This window comes from Mauremys reevesii, linkage group 22, assembly GCF_016161935.1.
Source record: "Mauremys reevesii isolate NIE-2019 linkage group 22, ASM1616193v1, whole genome shotgun sequence".
In the NCBI taxonomy this organism is placed as follows: Eukaryota; Metazoa; Chordata; order Testudines; family Geoemydidae; genus Mauremys; species Mauremys reevesii.
The window spans coordinates 19,762,489-19,787,446 of record NC_052644.1 but is presented as its reverse complement, the minus strand read 5'-3'; the positions used below and the strand labels follow the sequence as shown (position 1 = coordinate 19,787,446).

Sequence of the window (24,958 nt, the reverse complement as noted above, 5' to 3'; positions counted from 1 at the left end):
ACTTGGCCCCCACTGGTCACAGCAGGGACGAGATTCTGGGGGGCAGGGAGCGGGGCAGGGGCTCAATAGGGGGCGCTGTGCTCTGGCCATCAGCGCTGGCCCCAGTGCAGTGCTAGGGAACAAGCCAGGGGTCCCCATGTACCCAGCCCCTGCGCTCCACCCCAGAGGGGCCGCACCTCAGCACCGGCCGAGGGGTCCCTGGATACCCAGCCCCTGCACCCCACCCCAGAGGGGCCGCATCACAGCGCCGGGCGAGGGGTCCCCGGATACCCAGCCCCCGCACCCCACCCCAGAGGGACTGCACCTCAGCACCGGCCAAGGGGTCCCGGGATAACCAGCCCTCGCGCTCCACCCCAGAGGGGACGCCTCCCAGCACCAGGCGAGGGGTCCCAGGATAACCAGCCCCCGCGCCCCACCCCAGAAGGGACTCATCCCAGGGCGTGGGGAGCTCACACAAACGCCCAGCAGGGGGCAGCACTGTTTCACACAATACAACCTTGTGGAGTTTATTAGGGATTCCATCCCTCCACGGATACAATCCCACCGCTGGCTCCCATGCAGCACTCTCCACTTTGGGGTTGGGGGTCTGCCCTCTCCCGGTTCGGGGCGGGGGGGGGGAGGAAAAATTTCCATCTCACCGGGAGGGGGCATCCTCGCTCCACATCTGGGCATGCTCCTTGGGGACCATCTGGCTGTTGTATGAGGGGGACATGGTGTGCGGGGGGCATGGGGGGGAATTGCGCATCTGGAGCACGTCAATTTCCGAGTGTGAAATTAACAAGCTTCCATCCATGATTGATTGACGGGAGAGACCTGAAGATTAGACAAGATTCCCAGAGTGGAGGTGTGGGTTTGGGGGGGGGGGAAGGGTCTCACCTCGCCCGACACCCACCCCCTGCTGTTGGGCCAAAGGAACTGGCCACTTCAGCAGATGGGAAGGGGGGCAGCTTGATCTGGTGGGGGGTGTCAGTATTGGGGGTTCCCCCCACGGCTCCCCGAGATCCAGGGCGACAGGCAGCCCGGGACGGCAGAGGGGATGATGGAGGGGGCAGAGGTGGAATCCAGCCCCAGGACAGGGCCGATGGGGACAGGGATGGGGGAGAAGGTGGAGAAAGAGGGGACCGTGGGGTGGGGGAGGGAAGAAGCACACACTACAGGAGTCTGACCGGGCTGCTATTTGCCACAGGAGACCCAGCTCCAACCCCAGCCCCGGCCTCAGGCCTCCATGGGGCGCCGGGCGCCCCCAGCCACCCGCAGCCCCCCCGGCTCGGTGCACTGGGTCTTCTTGGGGGACGGTGTCTCCTCCTTGCTCAGCACCTGTGGGGAGGCAAACGAGATAGTTTGTTTCAGGAAGAACTGGGGAGGGAACGCAGCCCCCCCCCCCGCTCTAACCACTAGGCCCCACTCACCTCCTGGAGGATGCGATCTCTCAGTTCACTGTGGGTGAGGGGTCGTTCCTCTTCCTCACTGCCAGCTTCATATTCCTCCCTGGGGAGAAGAGAAAGAGAATGAGGGGACTAAGTATGTGTGAACCCCACTGTCTCCTGTGGGAGATAGAACCCAGGAGTCCTGGCTCCCAGCTGCCCACCCTGCTCTCACCACTACACCCCACTCCCCTCCCAGAGCCAGGAGAGAATCCAGGAGTCCTGGCTCCCAGCCGCCCACCCTGCTCTCACCACTACACCCCACTCCCCTCCCAGAGCCAGGAGAGATCCCAGGAGTCCTGGCTCCCAGCCGCCCACCCTGCTCTCACCACTACACCCCACTCCCATCCCAGAGCCGGAGAGAGAACCCAGGAGTCCTGGCTCCCAGCCCCCCAGCTCTACCCCATCCCTCTCCTGGGTCAGGTCTTTCTAGACCATATGTGATGTGGGTGGGAGCCCCGCCCCCAATACCATGGCTGTAGGGGGTTGGGGGCACAGTGCTTACCCGGCAGTGGGGGGCCGCAGGGGGTACACCGTGGGGGCGTATCCCGCTATCTGCCCCAGGAGCAGTCGAGCCGTCTCTTCGGGGTCGTAGGGCAGATCGTAGTTCTGGGGGGAGGGGGAAAAGGTCACTTCCTGCCCCCCCACATTCCCCATCCCATCCCCCTGATCTCTGCCCCAGCACACATCCCCCCCACCTCATCCCATCCCCCGCCACCCCATCCCACTCCCTGCTCCCCCCCCTCAGGATGCATCCCCAGCACCGACCCCCTCAATTCCTCCCACTTGACACAGACCTGCCCCATCCCACCCCCTCAATCCTTCCCCCGGCACAGATCCCCCGCCCCTGGTTTCCCCATCCCATCCCCCAACGCCCCCCCTCCCCGGCTCCCCCTCAGCTGCCACCGTCCCATCCCCCACCACTGTTGCCAGTACAGATCCCGCCCCAGCGTCACCCCATCCACAATGTCCCATCCCCCAGCACCCCCCCGTGCAGAATGCCCCCCCCCAGCTGCCCATACCTTGGAGGCCAGGTAGGCGCGCATGGCCAACAGCTCGTGGGCTCGCTGCTCCAGGAGACCCAGGAACACGGGGATGTTCCCATCCCGCACCACGGCCGAGCCCCCCAGCGCCTCGTCCAGCGCTGAGCACTTACAATCCAGCTTCCTGAATAGCGACCTGATCCCTGCAGGGACAGACAGCCCGGACGCCTGGGTCCTATCCTCAGCTTGGGGAGGGGGAGCTGGTGGGTTAGAGCGGGGTGGGGCTGGGAGCCAGGACGCCGGGTTCTATCCCTGTCTCTGGGAGGGGAGTGAGGTCTAGTGGTTAGGGGAGCAGGGGGGCTGGGAGTCAGGGCTCCTGGGTTCTCTCCCCAGCCCTGGGAGGGGATTTGGGTCTAGTGGTTAGAGCAGGGAGCTGGGATTCGGGACTCCTGGGTTCTACCACCGGCTTGCAGAGGCGATGCAGGTCCTGGGACCCCCAAACTGCACCCCCCCGGCTCCGTACCCTCTTTGAGCTGTTCCAGGGCTTTCCTGGCCACCTTCTCTTTGCTCAGCAGCTGCTGGGTCTCCTGCACGACAGCCTCCTGCTGCATCTCCAGTGCCCGGGTCTGCGCCCGCTGCTCCTGCTGCTCCTGCTCGTCCTGGGCCCGCGCCGCCTGGATCTCCCAGCGCACCTGGGAGGCAGCAGAAGGGTACAGGGAGGGCATGGGAGGGGGGAGGGCAGGCAGAGCCGGATATGGCCCTCGGTGGGGGGTATTTGGCGTGGCCCTGGAAGAGAGCAGGGCTGTCTATGGGGGACAGGGCCCCCGGGGGGGGCAGAGCCATGGGGGAGAGAGGGGGAAGGGCTGTCTATGGGGGGGCAGTGCCACCATGGGGGGAGTTGGGGGCAGGACAGTCTATGGTGCAGAGGGCCCTGGGGAGGAGTTGGGAGGATGCAGGGCTTTCTGTGGGTGGGCAATGGGGGATTGGGTCTATGATGGAGGACAGTGGGGGGCAGGGCTGTCTGCGGGGGGCAGTGCCCTGGAGGACGTTGGGGGCAGGGCTGTCTGCGGGTGGCAGGGCCATCGTGGGGGGCTGGCCCCCCTCACCTGGGCGATCCGCTCCCCTAGTCGCTCCAGTTCGTTGTTCTGCTCGTTGACGTAGTTGAACTGGGCGAAATTCTGGTCCTCAACTGGGAGGGGGAGGAGGGTGTCAGAGCCCCTGACCGAAAAGAGCCCCCCCCCCTTACCCCTGACCGGAGAAACCCCATAGACACTCCACCCCGGACCAGAGAGACATCCCCCCCCGACAGTCCCTCCTCGACAGACCCCTCCCCGTCCCCAGAGTGAGCCCCGCCCCCCAACAGACCCCAGCCCTCGGACTGCAGAGAGAGCCCCCCGGCCTGGGGCGGATCTGAGCCAGAGCCCCCTGCCCGTCACCTGTTATGAATTTCTCCACCAGCACATCCAGGTCGTCCTCCCCCGTCAGCTGTTGGATCTGCTTGAAGGCAGCTTCATAGGACTCCAGCAGCTCCTCCCTGGGGTCCCGGCGCTTCCCCTCAGCCTCCTCTTGCTCTGAATGGGGAGTAAACCGGATAAAGTCAGAGCCCCTCAGCCACCGAACCCAGGAGTCCTGGCTCCCAGCCCCCCTGCTCTAATCACTAGACCCCACTCCCCTCCCAGAGCCAGGGAGAGAACCCAGGAGTCCTGGCTCCCAGCCCCCCTGCTCTAATCACTAGACCCCACTCCCCTCCCAGAACCAGGGAGAGAACCCAGGCGTCCTGGCGCCCAGCCCTCCTGCTCTAACCACTAGACCTCACTCCCTCCCCGAGCCAGGGAGAGAACCCAGGAGTCCTGGTTCCCATGCCGCACCCCACTGTAACCACTAGACCCCACTCCCTTCCCAGAGCCAGGGAGAGAACCGAGGAGTCCTGGTTCCCATCCCCCTCCCCGCTCTAACCCACTAGACCCCACTCCCCTCCCATAGCCAGGGATGGAACCCAGAAGTCCTGGCTCCCAGCCCCCCCTGTTCTAACCACTAGACCTCACTCCCCTCCCGGAGCCAGGAGAGAACCCAGGAGTCCTGGCTCCCAGCTCCCCCCCACTCTAGCCACTAGACCCCACTCTCCTCCCAGAGTCAGGAGAGAACCCAGGCATCCTGGCTAGTACCTCTCTTGCGCTTGGCCTCCAGCGCCTCCTGGGTGAACGTCCGCTCCTGCACCTTGACATCCAGGAAGTGGCGTAAGCGCCGGTCGTGGTCCAGGACCCGCTGCAGCTCCTTCATCTCGGCCCCATGCTGGGCCAGGTCCTTCTCCGCCTTCTCCCTCAGCTGCCCCAGCTTGGTCTGGGCCTCATCCCTGCAGGAGGGGAGGGGAGCAATAGAAGCGGGTGCCCTGCCCACAGACAGCCTGCAAAGCCCTGGAGAGAACCCAGGAGTCCGGGCTCCCAGCCTGCCCCCCTGCTCTAACCACTAGACCCCACTCCCCTCCCAGAGCAGGGGAGAGAACCCAGGCATCCTGGCTCCCAACCCCCAATCCCCTGCTCTAACCACTAGATCCCATTCCCCTCCCAGAGCCAAGGAAAGAACCCAGGCATCCTGGCTCCCCCACTCTATGCAGTAGGAGATACCAAGACCCCAGCCCTGCCCTTCCCGGGCCCCCAGGGAGGGTGCAGGGGGCTCAGTTTCCACAGCCCGACTAGCCCTTGGCTTCTGCTGGAGGGGGCAGTGCCCTGGGGCAAGATCAGACAGGCTCGTGACACGTGTGCAGATGGGGTGGCCGATCCTGAGTGCAGGGGCAGCGGGTGCGGGGGGGAAGGTTGAGGGGCCAGCAGAGGGGCACCCTGGGGACAGGAGGGGTTGCTGTGGGTCTCCTTGGCATCATGTGTCCAGCAGGAGGCGCCGGAGGCCAGTGGGAGGTGCCAGGGGCCAGCGGGAGGTGCTGCAGGCCAGCAGGGGGCGCAGTGGGGCCAGCGGGAGGTGCTGCGGGCCAGCAGGGGGCGCAGTGGGTCCAGCAGGGGGCACCAGGGTCCAGCAGGAGGCACCGGAGGCCAGCGGGAGGCGCTGGGGGCCAGCAGGGGGCGCAGTGGGGCCAGCAGGAGGTGCCGGGGACCAGCAGGGAGCACTGGGGGCCAGCAGGGGGCGCAGTGGGGCCAGCAGGAGGTGCCGGGGACCAGCAGGGAGCACTGGGGGCCCTACCTAGCATCAAAGGCCGAGGAGGAGGAGTCGATCACGGCTCCAATGGCTTTCCGCGTCTCCTGCAGCTCCTGGGAATCAAGGGGAGAAGGTCATGGGCTTCTGCCAGCCAATCAGATCCTTCCGTTCTGGACCCGTGTCACAGCAGGACCTTCACTGGCCAATCAGACCTCTCCATCCCACACCAATTTCTTAACAAGACCTTTGTTAGCCAATTAGATCCCTCCATTCCAAGCCTGCTTCCCACTGGGGCCAGCATCAGCCAACCGCAACCCTTCATTTTATGCACATCACCGGGGGGAGGGCTCCTATCAGACACCAATCAGAGCCCAACTGGTGGGTGGGGCCAAACCCTGTGTGCACCTCCCAGTGGTGCCCATTGGTGCCTCAGTTTCCCATGTTGGGCTCTCTGGGGCCTGATGGGTCCCTGGTCACCATGTGACAGGCTGGGTGCAGGGGGTACGTGCGGCTTGACCCATGAAGGGAAAGACGGGGTTAACAGCCACCACCACCGGCTCTAACCGTTAGACCCCACTCCCCATCCCAAAGCTGGGGAGAGAACCCAGGCGTCCTGGCTCGCAGCCCCCCGCTCCCCTGGCAGAGCTCTCACCCTCTCCAGCCTGCGGTAGAGGTGTTCGAAGCGCCCACGTTCGATGCGCAGGGTCTCCAGCTCCTCGCGCAGGCCGGCGTTCAGTGCCAGCTGGGAGTTGAACCGGGCTGATGCCTGAGGAGAAGCAGGAGTGCTGGCATTAGCCGCCCTGAGGGCCCAGACGCCTGGTGGAGCCCCCCAACGTGGAACACAGCCTCACTCCCCGGGGCCGGCAACTACACCCCATTCCCCTCCCCGAGCCAGGAGAGAACCCAGGCGTCCTGGCTCCCAGTTCCTCTGCTCTAATCCCTACCCTCCACTACCCTCCCAGAGCGGGGATAGAAAACCCAGCCCCCGCTCCCCTGCTCTAACCACTAGCGCCCCCTCCGGCAGTGACAGCCCTGCCCCCGCTCACCTTGTCCAGCTGGTTCTCCAGGGTGCGCACCCTCCTCTGGCCCTGGGCCTTGTGCCGCTGGCTGACTCCTGCACGGCCCGCCTGCTTCGCCAGCCCTGCCAGCTGCTTCTCCCAGCTCCGGATCTGCCGGGGGGGGGGGGGGATGACACATACCGTTAGGAACCACAGCCCAAGCCCCACGGCCTCACTGCCTGGGGTGCCCCGTAGCACCCCAAGAGCATTTGGGTGATGCCCAGCAGTGCCCTTTGGGATGGACAGAGGAAGGGAGGCACCAAAGCCAACCACCAGCCAGAGGAAGGGGGACATCTTGGCCTGATCCCCCAGGCTCTGTCCCAGAGCATGCTGGGATGCACTGTAGCATCATAAGAACGGCCATACTGGGTCCGACCAAAGGTCCATCAAGCCCAGTATCCTGTCCTCTGACAGTGGCCAATGGCAGGTGCCCCAAAGGGAATGAACAGACAGATTATCATCGAGTGATCCCTCCCCTGTTGCCCATTCCCAGCTTCTGGCAAACAGAGGCTAGAGACACCATCCCTGCCCATCCTGGCTAATAGCCATTAATGGCCCTGTCCTCCATGAATCTATCTAGCTCCCTTTTGACGTTATAGTATTGGCCTTCAGAACACCCTCTGGCAAGGAGTTCCACAGGTTGACAGTGCGTTGCACGAAAAAAATACTTTCTTGTGTTTGTTTTAAACCTGCTGCCTATTAATTTCATTGGGTGGTCCCCTGTTCTTGTGTTACGAGGAGTAAATAACACGTCCTGATTTACTTTCTCTGCACCACTCATGATTTTATAGACCTCTATCATATCCCCCCTTAGTCGCCTCTTTTCCAAGCTGAAAAGTCCCAGTCTTATGAATCTCTCCTCATATGGCAGCCGTTCCAGACCCCTCACTATTTTTGTTGCCCTTTTCTGAACCTTTTCCAATTCCAGTATATCTTTTTTGAGATGGGGCGACCACGTCTGCATGCAGTATTCAGTGCATATACCATGGATTTATATAGAGGCAATATGATATTTTCTGTCTTATTATCTATCCCGTTCTTGATGATTCCCAAGCTTCGGTTCGCTTTTTCGACTCCCGCTGCACATTGCGTGGATGATTTCAGAGAACTCGCCACAATGACTCCAAGATCTCTCTGGAGTGGGAACAGCGGATTTAGACCCCATCATTCTATATGTATACTTGGGATGATGCTTTCCAATGTGCATTACTTTGCATTTATCAACACTGAATTTCACCTGCCACTTTGTTGCCCAGTTTTGTGAGATTTTTTTGTAGCTCTTCGCAGTCTGCTTGGGAAATTAACTGTCTTGCGTAGTTCTGTATTATCTGCAAATGTTGCCGCCTCACTGTTTACCCCTTTTTCCAGATCGTTTATGAATATGTTGAATAGGACTGGGCCCAGTACAGACCCCTGGGGAACACCACTATTTACCTCTCTCCATTCTGAAAACTGAAAAATTCCTACCCTTTGTTTCCTATCTTTGAACCAGTTACCAATCCGTGAGAGAACCTTCCTTCTTATCCCAGAATAGGTTAATTTGCTTTGGTGAGGGCCCTTGTCAAAGGTTTTCTGAAAAATCTAAGAACACTATATCCACTGGATCCCCCTTGTCCATGTGCTTGTTGACCCCCTCAAAGAATTCTAGTAGATTGGTGAGGCATGATTTCCCTTTACTAAAACCATGCTGCCTATTTCCCGACAAATTATGTTCAACTGTGTGTCTGTCAATTTTGTTCTTTACGATAGTTTCAACCAATGTGCCTGGTCCTGAAGTGAGGCTTACTGCAGGGCCGCCCAGAGGATTCAGGGGGCCGGGGGCAAAGCAATTTTGGGGGCCTCTTCCATAAAAAAAAAAGTTGCAATACTATAGAATACTATATTCTTGTGGGGGTCCCTGTAGGGCCTGGGGCAAATTGCCCCACTTGCCGCCCTCTCTGGGCAGCCCTGGCTTACTGGCCTGTAGTTGCCAGGGTCACCTCTGGAGCCCTTTTTAAAAACTGGCGTTACATTAGCTGTCCTCCGGCCAGTTGTACAGAAGCTGATTTAAATGGTAGGTTACAGATGACAGTTAGTAGTGCTGCAATGTCACATCTGAGTTCCTTCCGAACTCCTGGGTGAAGACCATCAGGTCCTGGAGACTTATTACGGTTTAGTTTATCAATTTGTTCTAAAACCTCCTCTAATGACACCTCCATTTGGGAGAGTTCCTCAGATCTGTCACCCAAAAAGAACGGCTCAGGTTTGGGGATCTCCCTCACATCCTCAACAGTGAAGACCGATGCAAAGAATTCATTTAGTTTCTCTGAAATGGCCTTATTTCTTGGAGTGCTCCTTTAGCATCTCAACCGCCCAGTGGCCCCTCTGGTTGTTTAGCAGGCTTCCTGCTTCTGATGTATTTAAAAAAAAACTTCTGCTATTACTTTTGAAGTCTTTGGCTTCAACTTCTTTTTCGGTCTTTCTAATTATATTTTTACACTTCATTTGCCAGAGTTTATGCTCTTTTCTATTTTCCTCATTAGGATTTATCTTCCACTTTTTAAAGGACGCCTTTTTGCCTCTCACTGCTTCTTTTACTTTGTTGTTTAACCACGGTGGCTCTTTTCTGGTTCTCTCACTGTGTTTTTTAATGTGGGGGATACATTTCAGTTGAGCCTCTGTTATGGTGTCTTTAGAAAGTTGCCACGCCGCTTGCAGGGATTTCACGTTTGGTGCTGTACCGTTTAATTTCTCTTTCACTAACCTGCTCATTTATGTGTAGTTCCCCTTTCTGAAATCATTCAAGGCCTTGTGGGTAATTCCCCGCATAGCATTGTGGGAGAGAGGAAGAGCCACACCAAGCCTCTCCTCCACGCCCACCCCATCCTGTTCACTCAGCAGGAAACAGGAGAAGAGGGGAGCCCTGCCAGGGACACAGTCTGATTGCCACAGCCCCACTCCCGTCCCCGAGCCAGGAGAGAACCCAGGTGTCCTGGCTCCCAGCCCCTCTGCTCTAACCATTAGACTCCACTCCCCTTCCAGGGGCAGGCAGAGAACCCAGGAGTCCTGGCTCCCAGCCCCTCTGCTCTAACCATTAGACCCCACTCCCCTTCCAGGGGCAGGAAGAGAACCCAGGAGTCCTGGCTCCCAGCCCCTCTGCTCTAACCATTAGACCCCACTCCCCTTCCAGGGGCAGGAAGAGAACCCAGGAGTCCTGGCTCCCAGCCCCTCTGCTCTAACCACTACACCACCCTCCCAGTCCAGTGGTACCTCCTGGTCTAGCTGGGCCACCGTCCTCCTCTCTGCGACCGCCTGCTCCTCCACCTGGTCCTGGTGCCGCAGCAGGGCGCGTAGGTTGCCGGCCTGCTCCTGCTCCCGCTGCCTGTTGGCCCGGCCCTCCGCCGCCCGCAGCTCCCGCAGCAGCCCCTCCCGCTCCTTCTCCAGCCGCTGCAGGTCGGCCCTGCCGGAGACACCAGGGTGGCCAGCGGAGATGGGCGGCAGGGAGAGGCACTGGGTGGCAGGCGGCACCGGGGCGGGATGGTGGCAGCGGTGGGGCCCCATGGTGCAGGGTGGAGGGTAGGCGGGGTGTGCTGGGGCCCAGCACGCCGGGGGCGGCGGGGGCTGGATCTACTGGAGGGTGTGGAGCATCGGGGGAAGGGGATGGAGAGAACTTGTGGGAGGGTGCGCGAGCTAGTGTGTGTGATTGTGTGTGTGAGAGAGATCTGGTGGGTGTCAGAGAGATGGGTGTGTGATCAGGCATGTGTGGGCAGGATCTAGTGTGATCTGGTATCTGCTCAGTGTCATGTGCGAGTGGGATCTAAAGTGGGATCTTGTGGGCAGGTGAATCTGGGTCACCTGGTGTGTGTGTGAGCTACGGTTTGATCTAATGTGAGAGTGGGGGTGTTCAAGTGTGCAAGGGTGATCTGGTGTGAGCTTGTCTGACTGTATGCGTCTGTGTGATCCCGTGTGGGGCTCATGTGTGTGATCTCGTCCGAGTGAGTGTGAGCAGGGGGGGGGGGGGGGGGAGGGCAGTGACCTAGCCTAGTGTGTGTGTGTGTCTTGGGGGAGGGTGTTGCTAGGCCCACGTGGGTTGTTAGGGGGCTGAGTGTTACATCAATAACGCATCAGTGTGCAGAGGGGAGAGTGTCAGTCTGTGGTACCGTGTGTGTGGGGGGGTGTCAGTTGCATCGTATAGGTTTGTGTGTTGAACCTGCCCCCCAGCCCGGTGACCCCGACCCCTGGGATCTTTCCTGGGTCCCTCCCTCTAGCCTGGTGACCCCGCCCAGGCCCCTCCCCCCAGCCCAGTGACCCTGCTCTCAGAGGTAATTCCCAGGTCTCCTGCCCCAGCTCGGTGACCTGGGCCCCAGGGACCACAAGGGGGTACCTACAGCTGCCTGCGGATGGTCTCCTGGGACTGCAGGGTGTAGGCATGGCGGTCACCCTCTAGCAGCCGGAACTGACGCTGCAGCTTGGCCAGCTCGCTCTCAGCTGTGGGGGTGAGAAGTGGGGTGGGGGGTTCAGAAAAGGGGGGAAGGGAATCGTTAGAGAAGGCAGCAGACGAGTCTGAGGCCTTTGTGATCTGAAGCCAAGATTCTCTGTCTTGTCATACCAAGGCCCCGTGACATCACGCCAAGGCCCCATCATGTCATGCCAAGGTCTGCCATGGCCTCACCCTGTCACGTCAATACCCCATCCCATCACGCCAAGACCCCTTATCATACCAAGGTCCCACTTCCTCATTCCAAGGTCCCACATCTTGGGGTGAAGCGTTGGCGTCATCCCAGCCATGGGACAATGCTCCGGGCTGGCACAGAGTTGGGGGTGGGATATCAGGGGATCGGAGGGGCTAAAGGCAGAGGGCAGGACCAGGTTCTGATCTCAGCCCCCCCACCGCCCCGGGGGCCAATCCGGAGTCACCCCTGTTTGCAATGGGGGCAGGACCAGGTTCTGATCTCAGCCCCCTGGGGTCGATCCAAAGTCTGTTAAGTTCAGCAAGTGGGGTGCTGCCCCCATCCCCAGAGGCAAGATCGGTCCTCTGGCCACCAGCCCTGCTGCCCCCCTCCCAGATACCTTCCCCACAGCCTCTGGCTGCTGAGATGGCTCTTCCCCAGGGTGGCCTGGCAGGGAAGGACACGTCCCCCAGTGTGGGGGGAAACCCCTCACCCTGGCTGGGCTGATAGCGCTGGGAGGGCCGGGATATTGTTACCGCCAGCCTCTGGGACTGAGGGCATGGGGCAGGGATCGGACAGAGATGTGGGGCGGGGAGAGGGCACCAGAGTGGTGGGGTCACGAGTAGGAAGCCCCATGTGGCACTGGGACAACAGGCTGTGAGGGGGAGCACCCAGGGGGGGCTAGATAAAGGGGCGGGACCATGCTGGGGGGCACTGGAGCCAGAGAGCAGGGGACAGGGCTGCACAGGGGGGCATCAGGGAGGCAGAGCACAGAGGGTGGGACCATGCAGCGTGCGTGGTGGGGGGGAAGCCATGTGGTGGGTACCAGGGGATAGAGCCTGGAGGCGGGGCCGTGTGGAGTCACTGGAGGGGCAGAGCACAGGGGCAGGGCCACACGGAGGGCACCGGCGGCAGGTCCACGCCGGAGGCAGTGGGGTAGCTCCCATTCTGTCTGGTGGCAGCCAGGAGACGCCAACCCGTAGCCTTCCCACAATGCCCTGGGGCAGAGCCATTACCGATGCCCTCCAGGTCCAGGTCGCTGCCCTCCGAGTGGATACTTGAGGCGGCTCGGTGCAGCGGCATCTTCTCCTCCTCCTTGCCGACAGGTGGCCAAGAAAGAGAGCGGGGAGAGAGACAGAGAGAGAGAGAGGGGGCTTTTAACTGGACCTCGGCTGCCACGGTCCAGAGAGAGACGGGGTGCAGCGGGCGCGGCTGGACACTGGGGGCACGCCAGGGGTGCCCAGCCCAGTGCTGGGGCATCTGGGGCAGCCCTCATGCCGTCAGGCATGTGGCTGATTCTGGGGTGGGGCATCGCAAGCCGACGCTAACACCGCCCCTGTCTCCCACCTCATGCTTTGGAGGGGCTGGGGAAGGTGTGGGGCTGGTGCATAGGGGCTAGGAGGGTTTAAGGAGTTGGAGGGTGGAGTGGGATTGGTAGGGGGACGGTTCAGGGAGCTGTGGAGTTTGGAGGGGGGTCATTTGGGAGCAAAGGATCAGGTGGTTTGTTCTGTGGCTGGGGGCAGGTTCAGGTGATCAGGGCGAGTTTGGGGAAGGTTCAGAGAATCGGGGGGAGTGGAGGAAAGATTCAGGGGTCACAGGTGAATTTGGGGGGAAGGGTCAGGGGAAGGTTCGGGGGAGTCAAGGTGAGTTTGGGGGGAAGGTTCGGGGGGCTCAGGGGACAGTTTAGGGGGAAAGTTCAGGGGTCGGTGGTGAGTTGGGGGAAGGTTCAGGGGGTCGGTGGTGAATTGAGGAGAAGGTTTGGAGGCTCCTGGGAGAGTTTGGGGGGAAGGTTCAAGGTGGGGGGAGATCTGGGATCTGATTTTCTTCCTAGCCCCAGCACCCCCCACCCCTGGGTGCAGGGATTTACCTCACTCTCCGGCAGCCAGTCCGGGGGGGATGGTCACTGGGCTCGTGGGGAGCCCAGCCCGTGCCAGGCACAGGGAGGTGCAAGCATCATGCCTGGCCTCTCCTCGCCTGCCAGCATCACCAACCCCACACCGGCCCCACTCGAGTTGTTAGCAACTGTCTCCAGGAAGCAGAAATACCTCAGCCAATGGGGGGAGAGGACGGAGCCCTGGGGGGGGGCGGAGAAAAGGGGGAGGTGTCAGATTAGGGGGAACAGGAGAGCCATGCTGGAAAATCCCCTTTATTCCCCCCACCAACCCCACACCACCCTTTCCCCCCACTCCACCCCATACCCATCCCCTTTCCCCCCTCCCCACCCTACCCCAATCACAAACACACCTCCATCCCTCCCGCCCCCGGCCATGCAGAATGTCTACACTGCAGGAGAGGGGCGGGGGACTGGGAGCCAGGACTCCTGGGTTCTAGCCTGGCTCTGGGAGGGGAGTGGGGCCTAGTGGTTAGAGGGGGTGCGATGGCTGAGTTAACAGGGAGGTAGGTATTTATTTCTGAGCCAGGGGGCCCCCAGGTGCCTGTACCAGGGATGGCAGGTTGGGGTGGGGTCCTGCTGGGGTGGGGGATACCAGGATGTGGGGGAGGAGCCGAGGGGCTACAGGGTGAGGGAGGACACGTGACACTGCCCCCTCCCACAGCAGCTCTGTGTCCCGATGGGATGGCTGCTCTGTCACAACCACAGGGGGGTGCCATTGCTTCTCGGGGTTGTCTCATTTCACCTGGGCGCCCTCAGGTTGCGCTAAGACTCTGTCCCGTGTCTGCCCCCCTCCTGTCATTCCAACACACCATCAGGTCACGCCAATGCCCAATTACCCCAAAGACACATCAGGTCACACCAAGACACTGTCTCATCTCACCAAGGCCCCAGAAGCTCCCACCATGCCCCAGCTACAGCAGGCCATGGCAAGCCAAGGCCCAGTCATGCGAAGACCCATCAAGTCACGCCATGGGCCCACTACACCACGGTCCTGACAGGTCACACCAAGGCCACATCACTGCAAAGACCTGTCACACCACAAACCCGGCAGGTCATGTCATTATACCAAGGCCCCGTCCAGTCACACCAAGACCCCATCACACTAAGGTCCTGTCACATCAAGGCCCCCGCAGCTCACACCAAGGCCCTGGCAGCTCACACCAAGGTCTAGTCAGGTCATGCCAAGGCCCCGTCATGCCAAGGCCATGTCAGGTCATGCCAAGGCCCCATCATGCCAAGGCCCCGGCAGCTCACACCAAGGTCTAGTCACGCCAAGGTCCCATCAGGTCACACCAAGGCCCAGTCACGCCAAGGCCACATCATGCCAAGGCCCCAGCAGCTCACACCAAGGTCTAGTCACGCCAAGGCCACATCATGCCAAGGCCCCAGCAGCTCACACCAAGGTCTAGTCACGCCAAGGCACACCAAGGCCCCATCATGCCAAGGCCCCAGCAGCTCACACGAAGGCCCTGTCAGGTCACGTCAAGGCCCCATCATGCCAAGGCCCCGGCAGCTCACACCAAGGTCTAGTCACGCCAAGGTCCCATCAGGTCACACCAAGGCCCAGTCACGCCAAGGCCACATCATGCCAAGGTCCTGACAGCTCACACCAAGGCCCAGTCATGCCAAGGCCCTGGCAGCTCACACCAAGATCTAGTCACGCCAAGGCCATGTCAGGTCATGCCAAGGCCACATCATGCCAAGGCCCCAGCAGCTCACACCAAGATCTAGTCACGCCAAGGCCATGTCAGGTCACACCAAGGCCCCATCATGCCAAGGCCCCGGCAGCTCACATGAAGGCCCTGTCAGGTCACGCCAAGGCCCTGTCACACCAAAGCCACGTCAGGTCATGCCAAGGCCCCGTCATGCCAAGGCCGCGTCAGGTCACGTCAAGGCCCCATCATGCCAAGGTCCTGGCAGCTCACACCAAGGCCCAGTCACGCCAAGGCCCCGGCAGCTCACACCAAGGCCCTGTCACGCCAAGGCCACGTCAGGTCATGCCAAGGCCCCATCATGCCAAGGTCCCGGCAGCTCACACGAAGGCCCTGTCAGGCCACGCCAAGGCCCCATAGCCTGCCCTGGGGGGGTGATGGGGTCTCACCAGCGGGCCGGGCCAGGCCAGGGGGCGGGGCTAGTTCAGGGGGCGGAGCCTGGCGTCGCTCCCTCCCCCAGGCTCCTGAATCAACACCCTGAGCAGGGCCGGGCCGACATTGCGCATGCGCTGTCCCAACAGCTCCCTCCTTCCTTCCCCCACCCTCCACCGAGGCCTCGCCCAGTGCGCAAACCCCGCCCCTTTCGGCTGCCCCTGTCTTCCAGCGGGCGCCCCACGCATGCGCGGTTCCTCCCTTCCGTTTTGTGGCGGGAGTCGGGATGGGTGTTGTGTGCTGTGCCTGGGAAGTGGGCGGAGGGCTGGGACTGGGAGCATTGGGGCACGTGCACAGCTGGGGCGCTGGATGCATTGGTGCATGTGCATAGCTGGGGGGCCAGGTGCATTGGGAAGCAGGGAGCACGCATGGAGGGGACAGGTGCACGGGTAGGAGGCGTGGGGCATAGGAAAACAAGTGCACAGCTGGGGGGCTGGGTGCACTGGGGAGTGGGGTGCACAGCTGGGGGAGCCGGGTGCATGGCGGGGGGGATGCACAGCTGGGTTGCCGAGTGCATTGGGGAGTGGGGGGCACAGCTGGGGGGCTGGGTGCATTCGGGGGGTTTACAGCTGGGGGAGCCAGGTGCATGGCGGGGGGGATGCACAGCTGGGTTGCTGAGTGCATTGGGGAGTGGGGTGCACAGATGGGGAGGCAGGTGCATGGGAGCAGGGTGCATGAATACACCCAGGAGAGGGTGGGGCTGCTGGGGGCTGTGTGACTCACGGGCCTCTGGTCACCCACCCACACACACACACACCACGCGACACCCCAGCACAGGAAACCACCAAACCCCAACACGCCAGCCACCCATCTGTGTTTGTCCCATCACAGTGGTTGCTATTCTGCTTGCGGTGACTGTTGCCAGGGCACCGCGTGCCTGATTGGGCAGGGGCTTCAGGGGACAGGATGTTGGGCGGGGAGAGGATGATACATGGGTCTGCTTTCTTATTGCCCCATCTCCGCCCCCTTGGGCTCTCAGCCTGGACTACCTGGGGTCACCACCGTGGCCCCCCACAACAGCCAGGCCTGGGGGGAGGCGCAGCTGCATCCACGGGCATTTGCCTCCTGCCCACTGCTGAGCTCTAGACACCCAGAGCTGCGACAGAACCAAGGAGTCCTGGCTCCCAGCCCCCCTGCTCTAACCACTAGACCCCACCCCACTCCCCTCCCAGAGCTGGGACAGAACCCAGGAGTCCTGGCTCCCAGCCCCCCTGCTCTAACCACTAGACCCCACTCCGCTCCCAAAGCTGGGAGAGAACCCAGGAGTCCTGGCTCCCAGCCCCCCTCCGCGGGTTTTAATCACTCCCCAAGATGAAAAGCTGTTTATGTCTATTCCTGGTTCCCCAGCACCAGCTCCTTATTTTGGACAAACCTCAATGGGGAAGTGAAAGCCCCAGTTCCCCAGGGGAGGGGGAATCTTATTAACCCTTTAAAAGTGGGGCTCACAGACCCCATTAACCTGCCGTCTTTGCTGTCCAGGATTGGGGTCCCTGGCTGGCCGGGGGGGGGGGGCTAGTGTCCCATAGCCCTTCCCATCTGCCTTCCATTTGGGGGGAGGGGGCTAGCAGTGGGAGGGGGGGCTGTGAAATTTACGGGGTTCTGTTCAAATGTTTGGGGGTCTTTTAGGACGAGGCACAAACTCCTGCAGTTTTCTTCCCCACTTTACCTGGGGTGGGGGATTTTGGGGAGAGTGATTTTTGGCGGGCAGCAAAGTCTGAGTCTGTGTGTGGGATTTGGGCATTGTTGTGGGAGGGGGTGGAAAGCTCTGGGGTTCCCCTGCGTTCGGGGATGCCCCCCCCGGGGGAAGGGAAATCCAGGGGGCTGTACTTCGCCAGACACACGCCAGTCCCGTTCGGCCCCTCCCTGCTGGGGCGGCTGCCAGGGGTAGGGCTGGGGAGCGGGGGGAGGATTCAGGCGGGCAGAGAGAGAGGGATAGAGACAGCCGGCGCGAAACAGGAGAGACCCCCCCAGCCCGTCTGCAGCGCCAGGTATCCCCCACCCCCTCCCGCGGGGGGACCTGTCCCCCGTCCCCCTTAACTCCCTGCTGGGGGGCCTGCCTCCCCTAACTCCCTGCTTGGGGACCTGCCCCCCGTCCCCCTTCACTCCCTGCTGCGGGACCTGCCCCGGCCCCCTTAACTCCCTGCTGGGGGACCTGCCTCTTTTCACTCTGTCCTGGGGGGCACCTGCCTCCCTTAACTCCCTGCTGCGGGACCTCCCCCCTAACTCCCTGCTGGGGGACCTGCTCCCTGCTCTCCTTAACTCCCTTCTGCGGGACCTGCCCCGCTTAACTCCCTGCTGGGGGACCTGCCCCCGTCCCCCCTAAACTCCCTTCTGCGGGACCTGCCCCCCTTATCTCCCTGCTGGGGGACCTGCCCCGTTAACGCCCTGCTGGAGGGGTGTCTGGATCGGTCTCTATCTGGACGTTTCCGTAGCGGAGTGTAGAAGTTCTGCGCTGGTTGCTGTGCCGGGGGGGGGGGGATCCCAGGGCGCTGGCTGCCCCCCCATGCTCTTGGTTTAGAGGGGAAGAAATAACCCCTGAACCCGCTCCCCCGTGCGCTATGCGGCCCCTGGTATCGCCTCCCACCCACAGCATCCCTGCCCCTTCACAAACAGCTAGAGCCCCTCCCCCAACACACACAGCACCCCCCACCCAACACACACAGCACCCGCATCGCCCCCCACCCAACACGCCCCACCCAACCCCCCCAGCACCTGCCTTCCCCCCCCACCCAACCCCCACAGTACCACCCCACTCAACCCCAGCACCCTCATGGCCTGCCCACCCACCCCACCCCCCCACCACCCGCATGGCCCCCCACCCAACCCTCACAGTGCCTCCCCACCCCACCCCGCCACCCCAGAACACGCAGCGCCCCCCCCCCCGTACACCCAACCCCCCCTGAGCACACACAGCCCCAGAGGAGGGCTCTGTCTCCGGATCCATCCAGCCCTTGGACTCCGCTCCACTTGGTGTCTGTGGACCCCCATCCCACTAGGAGCTGAGCTGAGATCATCAGACACCCACAATGGGGTAGAAGCCGGCGCCCCCTGGAGGGGAAAGGTCCCTGCCCCATTCCCTGCCCCCCTGAGCCAGCCAGTCCCTGCCCTGGGGCCAGGTGGGAGCCAGCGCCCCCTAGAAGGGAGAGGTCCCTGCCCCGTGCCCCACCCCCCTGAGCCATCCGGTCCCTGCCCTGGGGCCAGGTGGGAGCTGGCGCCCCCTAGAGGGGAGAGGCCCTGGGGCCGTTCAGTGGGGCAGCCAGTCACACTCAGGCCAGCACCACTGCAATCAATGGTCAGTTGTTTGTGTCTCTTCAATGGTGTCTTGATTTAGAACAGAAAATACTAACTTGTGGCTGAATGGCCCCGGGCTGGGAGCCAGGCCGCTCACCAGCGCCGCCGGGCAAGGCTGGGGCTGCCTTTGAGGGTGTTACTGTGACTCAGGGCGGCCCACAGTGCCCCTGTGTGGGGTGCTGTGCTGCAGGGAGCAGGGCAGGGGGCTCAGCATGGGGCGCTGGGCTGCAGGGAGTGGGGCTGGGGGTCAGCAGGGGGTGCTGGGCTGCAGGGAGTGGGGCTGGGGCTCAGCAGGGGGCGCTGGGCTGCGGGGAGCGAGGCTGGGGTCAGGAGGGCGCTGGGCTGTGGGAGCGAGGCTGAGGGTCAGCAGGGGTGCTGGGCTGCGGGAGTGGGGCTGGGGCTCAGCAGGGGTGCTGGGCTGCGGGAGCGAGGCCGAGGGTCAGGAGGGGTCGCTGGGCTGCGGGGAGCGAGGCTGGGGCTCAGCAGGGGGCGCTGGGCTGCGGGGAGCGAGGCTGGGGGTCAGCAGGGGGTGCTGGGCTGTGGGGAGCGAGGCTGGGGGTCAGCAGGGGGTGCTGGGCTGCGGGGAGGAGGCAGGGGGCTCAGCAGGGGGTGCTGGGCTGGGGGGAGCGAGGCTGGGGGTCAGGAGGGGGCGCTGGGCTGCAGGTAGCGGGGCGGGGGCTCAGCAGGGGGTGCTGGGCTGCGGGGAGGAGGCAGGGGGCTCAGCAGGGGGTGCTGGGCTGCGGGGAGGAGGCAGGGGGCTCAGCAGGGGGCGCTGGGCTGCGGGGAGCGGGACGGGGCTCAGCAGGGGCGCTGGGCTGCAGGTAGCGGGCGGGGGCTCAGTAGGGGTGCTGGGCTGCAGGTAGCGGGGCGGGGCTCAGCAGGGGCGCTGGGCTGCAGGTAGCGGGGCGGGGGCTCAGCAGGGGTCGCTGGGCTGCGGGAGCGGGACGGGGCTCAGTAGGGGTGCTGGGCTGCAGGTAGCGGGCGGGGGCTCAGCAGGGGCGCTGGGCTGCGGGAGCGGGACGGGGCTCAGCAGGGGTGCTGGGCTGCGGGAGCGAGGCTGGGGTCAGGAGGGGCGCTGGGCTGCGGGAGGAGGCAGGGGCTCAGCAGCTGGGCTGTGGGGAGCGGGGCGGGGGGCTCAGCAGGGGGCGCTCTCCCCAGTCAGCACAGACTCTAGGGGGCGCTGAACTCACAGATGCAGCATGTTTGAAATGAGCTGTAATACTGAGTCTATGCTCTGTAAATATCCCCACAAATTGAGGGGTGAACCCTGCCACAGTCAGAACCGATTCATTTTGACCTGTCTCAATTCACCGGCGGGGGGGTCTCTGTATAACCTGTACCCGGGCCCCACCCCAGAGGGGCCGCATCTCAGTGCCGGGTGAGGGGTCCCTGTATACCCAACCCCGGCGCCCCACCCTCAGAGTGGCTGCGTTTCAGTGCCAGGTGAGGGGTCCCCATATAACCAGCCCCCGTGTCCCACCCCAGAGAGGCTGCATCTCAGCGCCAGGGGAGGGGTCCCCGTATAAAGAGCCTCCGACACAGAAACATGGGGTGGGGGGAGCTTGCCTGAATCCAACCCCAGAGGGCGATGGAGCCAGGGGGAGGGCGGGAGTCCCACACACCCCAGCTGAGAGGCCAGCAACAAATTGGGAATTCCTGAGTAGGAGGAAATATTCAGTGCTAAATTGATGGGCCCTGGTATCCCACCCCCTCCCTGTCCCCCAGATCAGACCCCCGGGCCCATCTACTCCGGTATCCCACCCCCTCCCTGTCCCCCAGATCAGACCCCCTGGCCCATCTACTCCAGTATCGTACCCCTCCTGTCCCCAGATCAGACCCCCGGGCCCATCTATTCTGGTATCCCACCCCCTCCCTGTCCCCCAGATCAGACCCCTGGGCCCATCTACTCTGGTATCCCACCCCCTCCCTGTCCCCCAGATCAGACCCCTGGGCCCATCTACTCCGGTATCCCACCTCCTCTCTGTCCCCCAGATCTACTCCGGTATCCCACCCACTCTGTCCCCAGATAAGACCCCCGGGCCCATCTATTCTGGTATCCCACCCTCCCTGTCCCCCAGATCAGACCCCCGGGCCCATCTATTCTTGTATCGTACCCCCTCCCTGTCCCCCAGATCAGACCCCCGGGCCCATCTATTCTGGTATCCCACCCCCTCCCTGTCCCCCAGATCAGACCCCTGGCCCCATCTACTCTGGTATCCCACCCTCATGCCCCCCAGATCAGACCCCTGCCCCATCCTACTCCCCTCCCACCCCCTCTCCCCCCATCAGATCAGACCCCCATCCACCTACCATCCTCCCCCCCCTCTCCCCCCCCCAGGACCCCGACCCCGGGCCCCCCCTGGTTTCCCGCCCCCTCCATGCCCACTGGTTCAGACCTCCAGGCCCATCTACCCCGGTATCCCACCCTGCCATCTGATAAATGGGGAGGTTGGGAGCCAGGACTCCTGGGTTCTCTGGGAGGGGAGTGGGGTCCAGTGGTGCAGATCGCGGCGGGATGCTGGCTGGGCATGTTCTAGGGTGGCTGTGGGGAAATCTAGCTCCACACCCAGCGCTCACATGATCCTGGAGCATCTGGAAACCATTAGGGGAGGCTGGGACAGAGGGATGTTTGTGTGTGTACATGGGCGGGAGGAGGGGAGTCAGAGATTCGGGGCGGGACGGTGCCTGGGGGGGAGGGGGGCTGGCTCCTGGCTGGTTTCCCGCCTCAGAGTTAGTCTTCCCCCTTGGATTGGAACCGGGAAGTGCGTGGGGACTAGCGGGAGGCTGGGGAGTGGGGTGCAGAAGGACTGGGGGGTAGCCAGGAGTCTGAAGGGAGAGGGGTGGGGGCTGGCTCCTGGCTGGTTCGGGGTGGGGGAAGGCCTAGTGGGTGTCCTGACGAAGGGGGTCTGAGGATCTGGGCCAGGCCTCAGGAGGTGTTTGGTCATGGCCACGTTCCCCATTGACACCCCCTATCTCCAACCCCCCCCCCAGCACTCGCCATGAGCTTCCTCCTCTTTGCCATCACGGGCCTGCACGTCCTCATCCTCGTGCTGCTCTTCGTCGCCACTCTGGACAAGGTGAGATGCCCCCCCCCCACCCCCCCGCCAACACCAGGCAGAGGACCCAGGAGTCCTGGCTCCCAGCTCCCCTGCTCTAACCACCAGCCCCCAGAGCCAGGGAGAGAACCCAGGAGTCCTGGCTCCCAGCTCTCCTGCTCTAACCACCAGCCCCCACTCCCCAGAGCCAGAGAAAGAACCCAGGAGTCCTGGCTCCCAGCTCCCCTGCCCTAACCACCAGCCCCCAGAACCAGGGAGAGAACCCAGGAGTCCTGGCTTCCAGCCTCCCTGCTGTAACCTCTGGACCCCACTCCCCTCCTAGAACTGGGGATAGAACCCAGGTGCCCTGGCCCAAGGCCCCAGGCTGGGGGAGGGGAGGGCATCTCAGGGCCCTGTGCTAATCCCCCTTGTCCCCCCCAGTCGTGGTGGGTGCTGCCGGATGATGAGTCTGTCAATCTGTGGTACGACTGTCTGTACGACAACGCCACCCAGAGCTGGATGTGCACCTCTGTTGCTGAGAGCCGTGAGTGGGGGTCCCGGAGCCGGGAATGGGGGGGTGTTCTGGGATGGGGGGAAGGGGGTGGTAAGCATGAGGGGGATGGTAGAAGAGTGTCAGGTGGTGATGATGGGATGGGGCAGTCCCAGATATTCTGGGCCAGCCACGGCACACCCCAGAGGGGCCGCATCTCTGTGCCGGGCAAGGGGTCCCCAGATAACCAACCCCTGTGCCCCACCCCAGAGGGGCCGCATCCCAGTGCTGGGCGATGTCCCCGTATGCCCCACCCCCCACCCTAGAGGGGCCATGTCCCAGCGCCAGGCGAGGGGTCCCGTCTACCCAGCCCCCACGTCCCAGCGCCAGGGGAGGGGCCTGTGGTCTCACCAGCGGCTTTTCCTCGGTCCCCAGAGTGGCTCCAAGCCGTCCAAGCCCTCATGGTCCTGGCTATGCTCTTCTCCAGCTTCGCCTTCATCCTCTTCATGTACCAGCTCTACACCATGGAGCGCGGGGGGCTCTTCTACGCCACCGGCGTCTGCCAGCTCTTGGCCTGTGAGTAACAAGCCCCCGCGCCCCGCCCCAGAGGGGCCGCATCACAGCCCCACTTTTCTCCCTGGCTCTGCCAGGGGAGTGGGGGCTAGTGGGGGAAGGGGTGGGAGCCAGGACTCCTGGGTTCTATCCCTGGCTCTGGGGGATAGTGGTTAGAGGGGACTGGGAGCCAGGACTCCTGGGTTCTCTCCCTGGCTCTGGGAGGGGAGTGGGGGATAGTGGTTAGAGGGGCCTGGGAGCCAGGACTCCTGGGTTCTCTCCCTGGCTCTGGGAGGGGAGTGGGGGATAGCGGTTAGAGGGGCCTGGGAGCCAGGACTCCTGGGTTCTCTCCCTGGCTCTGGGAGGGGAGTGGGGGCTAGCGGTTAGTGGGGACTGGGAGCCAGGACTCCTGGGTTCTCTCCCTGGCTCTGGGAGGGGAGTGGGGGATAGTGGTTAGAGGGGCCTGGGAGCCAGGACTCCTGGGTTCTCTCCCTGGCTCTGGGAGGGGAGTGGGGGATAGTGGTTAGAGGGGCCTGGGAGCCAGGACTCCTGGGTTCTCTCCCTGGCTCTGGGAGGGGAGTGGGGGATAGTGGTTAGAGGGGCCTGGGAGCCAGGACTCCTGGATTCTCTCCCTAACTCTGGGAGGGGAGTGGGGGCTAGCGGTTAGTGGGGACTGGGAGCCAGGACTCCTGGGTTCTCTCCCTGGCTCTGGGAGGGGAGTGGGGGCTAGCGGTTAGTGGGGACTGGGAGCCAGGACTCCTGGGTTCTCTCCCTGACTCTGGGAGGGGAGTGGGGGCTAGCGGTTAGTGGGGACTGGGAGCCAGGACTCCTGGGTTCTCTCCCTGGCTCTGGGAGGGGAGTGGGGGATAGCGGTTAGTGGGGACTGGGAGCCAGGACTCCTGGGTTCTCTCCCTGGCTCTGGGAGGGGAGTGGGGGCTAGCGGTTAGTGGGGCTGGGCTGGGAGCCCGGACACCTGGCTGCTCTGGCCTGAAGCTGCCCCTCACCCCTCCTCTCTGTTGTCCCCCTGCCCCCCGGTGCAGGTATCTCGGTGTTCACGGCCGCCTTGATCTACGCCATCCACGTGGACAAATTTCACCTGCACCGGCAGTCGGGCGGCTCCTTCGGCTACTGCTTCGTGCTGGCCTGGCTGGCCTTCCCCCTGGCGCTGCTCAGCGGCGTCATGTACATCCACCTCCGCAAGAGGGAGTGACCCCCGCCCCCATTGCAGGGGGGCTGCTTGTCACCATGGCCCATCCCTTCCCCCTGCCCCGTGGCGGCCTGGCCATCACATGCTGCTGGGTCCCTGGAGCCTGTCTTGGCCCCACCCAGCTCTCTTCGCCTTGTCCGTGCCGGCACCCCCAGGGTCAGGTCCCCCTCTGCATGGGCACCTGCTCCCCTCCCGCCCGTGACCAGGCCCCATAGCCATCCCCTGCTCCCCTCTCCGCAGCCCGTTGTGGGTGGGACAACCCTGGTCATGGAGGGGATCCCCGGCCGGGGTGACACTGTCCAGTCATCTCACTGAACATGCTGGGGACGGGCCCCCCTGGCCATGCCTCACAAATCTGGGGGTCACACCCCTTGCCCATGCCTGGCAGAGACGCCCTGGTCTCAGATCCCCCCATGGGCACACGCCGTGGTCTCAGATCGAGCCATCGCCGGTTGCAACCCCTGGCTCGCTGCTTCATTCTGCTCCCACTAGGGCGTCTGGATGGGTGGAGCTGGGCACTGGGGCGTTGGTGGCAGCGCTGAGGGGCCCCCCACTGCTCCCATCATGGCATCTGCTCTCACCATCCTGGTCCAGAACATGGCTTACAAATGTGGGGTCCCCCCCCTCCTTGAGAGGTGGCAGTTCCACAGTGCGGCACCCTCCCCTCTGCAGGAAGGAGGCGGGCACCAGGGGGGTGGTCCCAGGGGAGGGACACCCCTTCTTCCCCAAGGCGGGGATTTCCGGGCTCCCTTGGGGCTATAGGGAGCCTTCCTTCGGCGGCATCTCCGTGCACGGCTTCCGTCCAGCCCCGCGCCGGCCGCAGCCCCGCGCCTGGGCTCCATCATTTATACGTTTGGACAATAAAAGTGACCTGATTGAGCTGCCTGGGGGCTTTGACAGCACTTGTTTCTGTAGCAAGGGATTGTGGGTACAGCTGGGCCGAGCGATTTGTGGCAGTGCCACCCCCCCCCATGTGACCATCTCCCTCCAGGAGCAAGGGATTGTGGGTAGGGCTGAGCCAAGTGATCTGTGGCAGTGCCACACCCCCCCCCCATGACCATCTCCCTCCAGGAGCAAGGGATTG

General features: G+C 63.1%; 2 protein-coding genes across 4 annotated transcripts; one reads left to right on the top strand and one right to left on the bottom strand.

Annotated features, from left to right (window-relative positions):
- Positions 1 to 492: 492 nt before the first annotated feature.
- ODAD1 (outer dynein arm docking complex subunit 1) lies at positions 493 to 15,393 on the bottom strand. Its single transcript, XM_039510017.1, has 16 exons — positions 15,257 to 15,393; positions 13,129 to 13,335; positions 12,278 to 12,356; positions 10,980 to 11,079; positions 9,862 to 10,051; positions 6,601 to 6,723; positions 6,207 to 6,320; positions 5,600 to 5,667; positions 4,573 to 4,760; positions 3,844 to 3,978; positions 3,514 to 3,596; positions 2,931 to 3,099; positions 2,447 to 2,610; positions 1,930 to 2,033; positions 1,410 to 1,488; positions 493 to 1,317 (listed from the first exon to the last, which is right to left on the bottom strand). The coding sequence occupies exons 3-16, from the start codon at positions 12,342 to 12,344 to the stop codon at positions 1,216 to 1,218; spliced, it is 1,686 nt and encodes a 561-aa protein (XP_039365951.1). The 5' UTR covers positions 12,345 to 12,356; positions 13,129 to 13,335; positions 15,257 to 15,393; the 3' UTR covers positions 493 to 1,215.
- Positions 15,394 to 17,181: 1,788 nt separating this feature from the next.
- Positions 17,182 to 24,759, top strand: EMP3 (epithelial membrane protein 3). Of its 3 annotated transcripts, none has more exons than XM_039510184.1 (5): positions 17,182 to 17,287; positions 21,582 to 21,667; positions 22,067 to 22,169; positions 22,551 to 22,691; positions 23,708 to 24,759. In XM_039510184.1, the coding sequence occupies exons 2-5, from the start codon at positions 21,590 to 21,592 to the stop codon at positions 23,875 to 23,877; spliced, it is 492 nt and encodes a 163-aa protein (XP_039366118.1). In that variant the 5' UTR covers positions 17,182 to 17,287; positions 21,582 to 21,589; the 3' UTR covers positions 23,878 to 24,759. The 3 variants fall into 3 exon arrangements, with proteins under 3 accessions (XP_039366118.1, XP_039366119.1, XP_039366120.1); XM_039510185.1 differs by lacking the exon at positions 17,182 to 17,287 and adding an exon at positions 18,546 to 18,591; XM_039510186.1 differs by lacking the exon at positions 17,182 to 17,287 and adding an exon at positions 21,331 to 21,352.
- Positions 24,760 to 24,958: the final 199 nt, after the last annotated feature.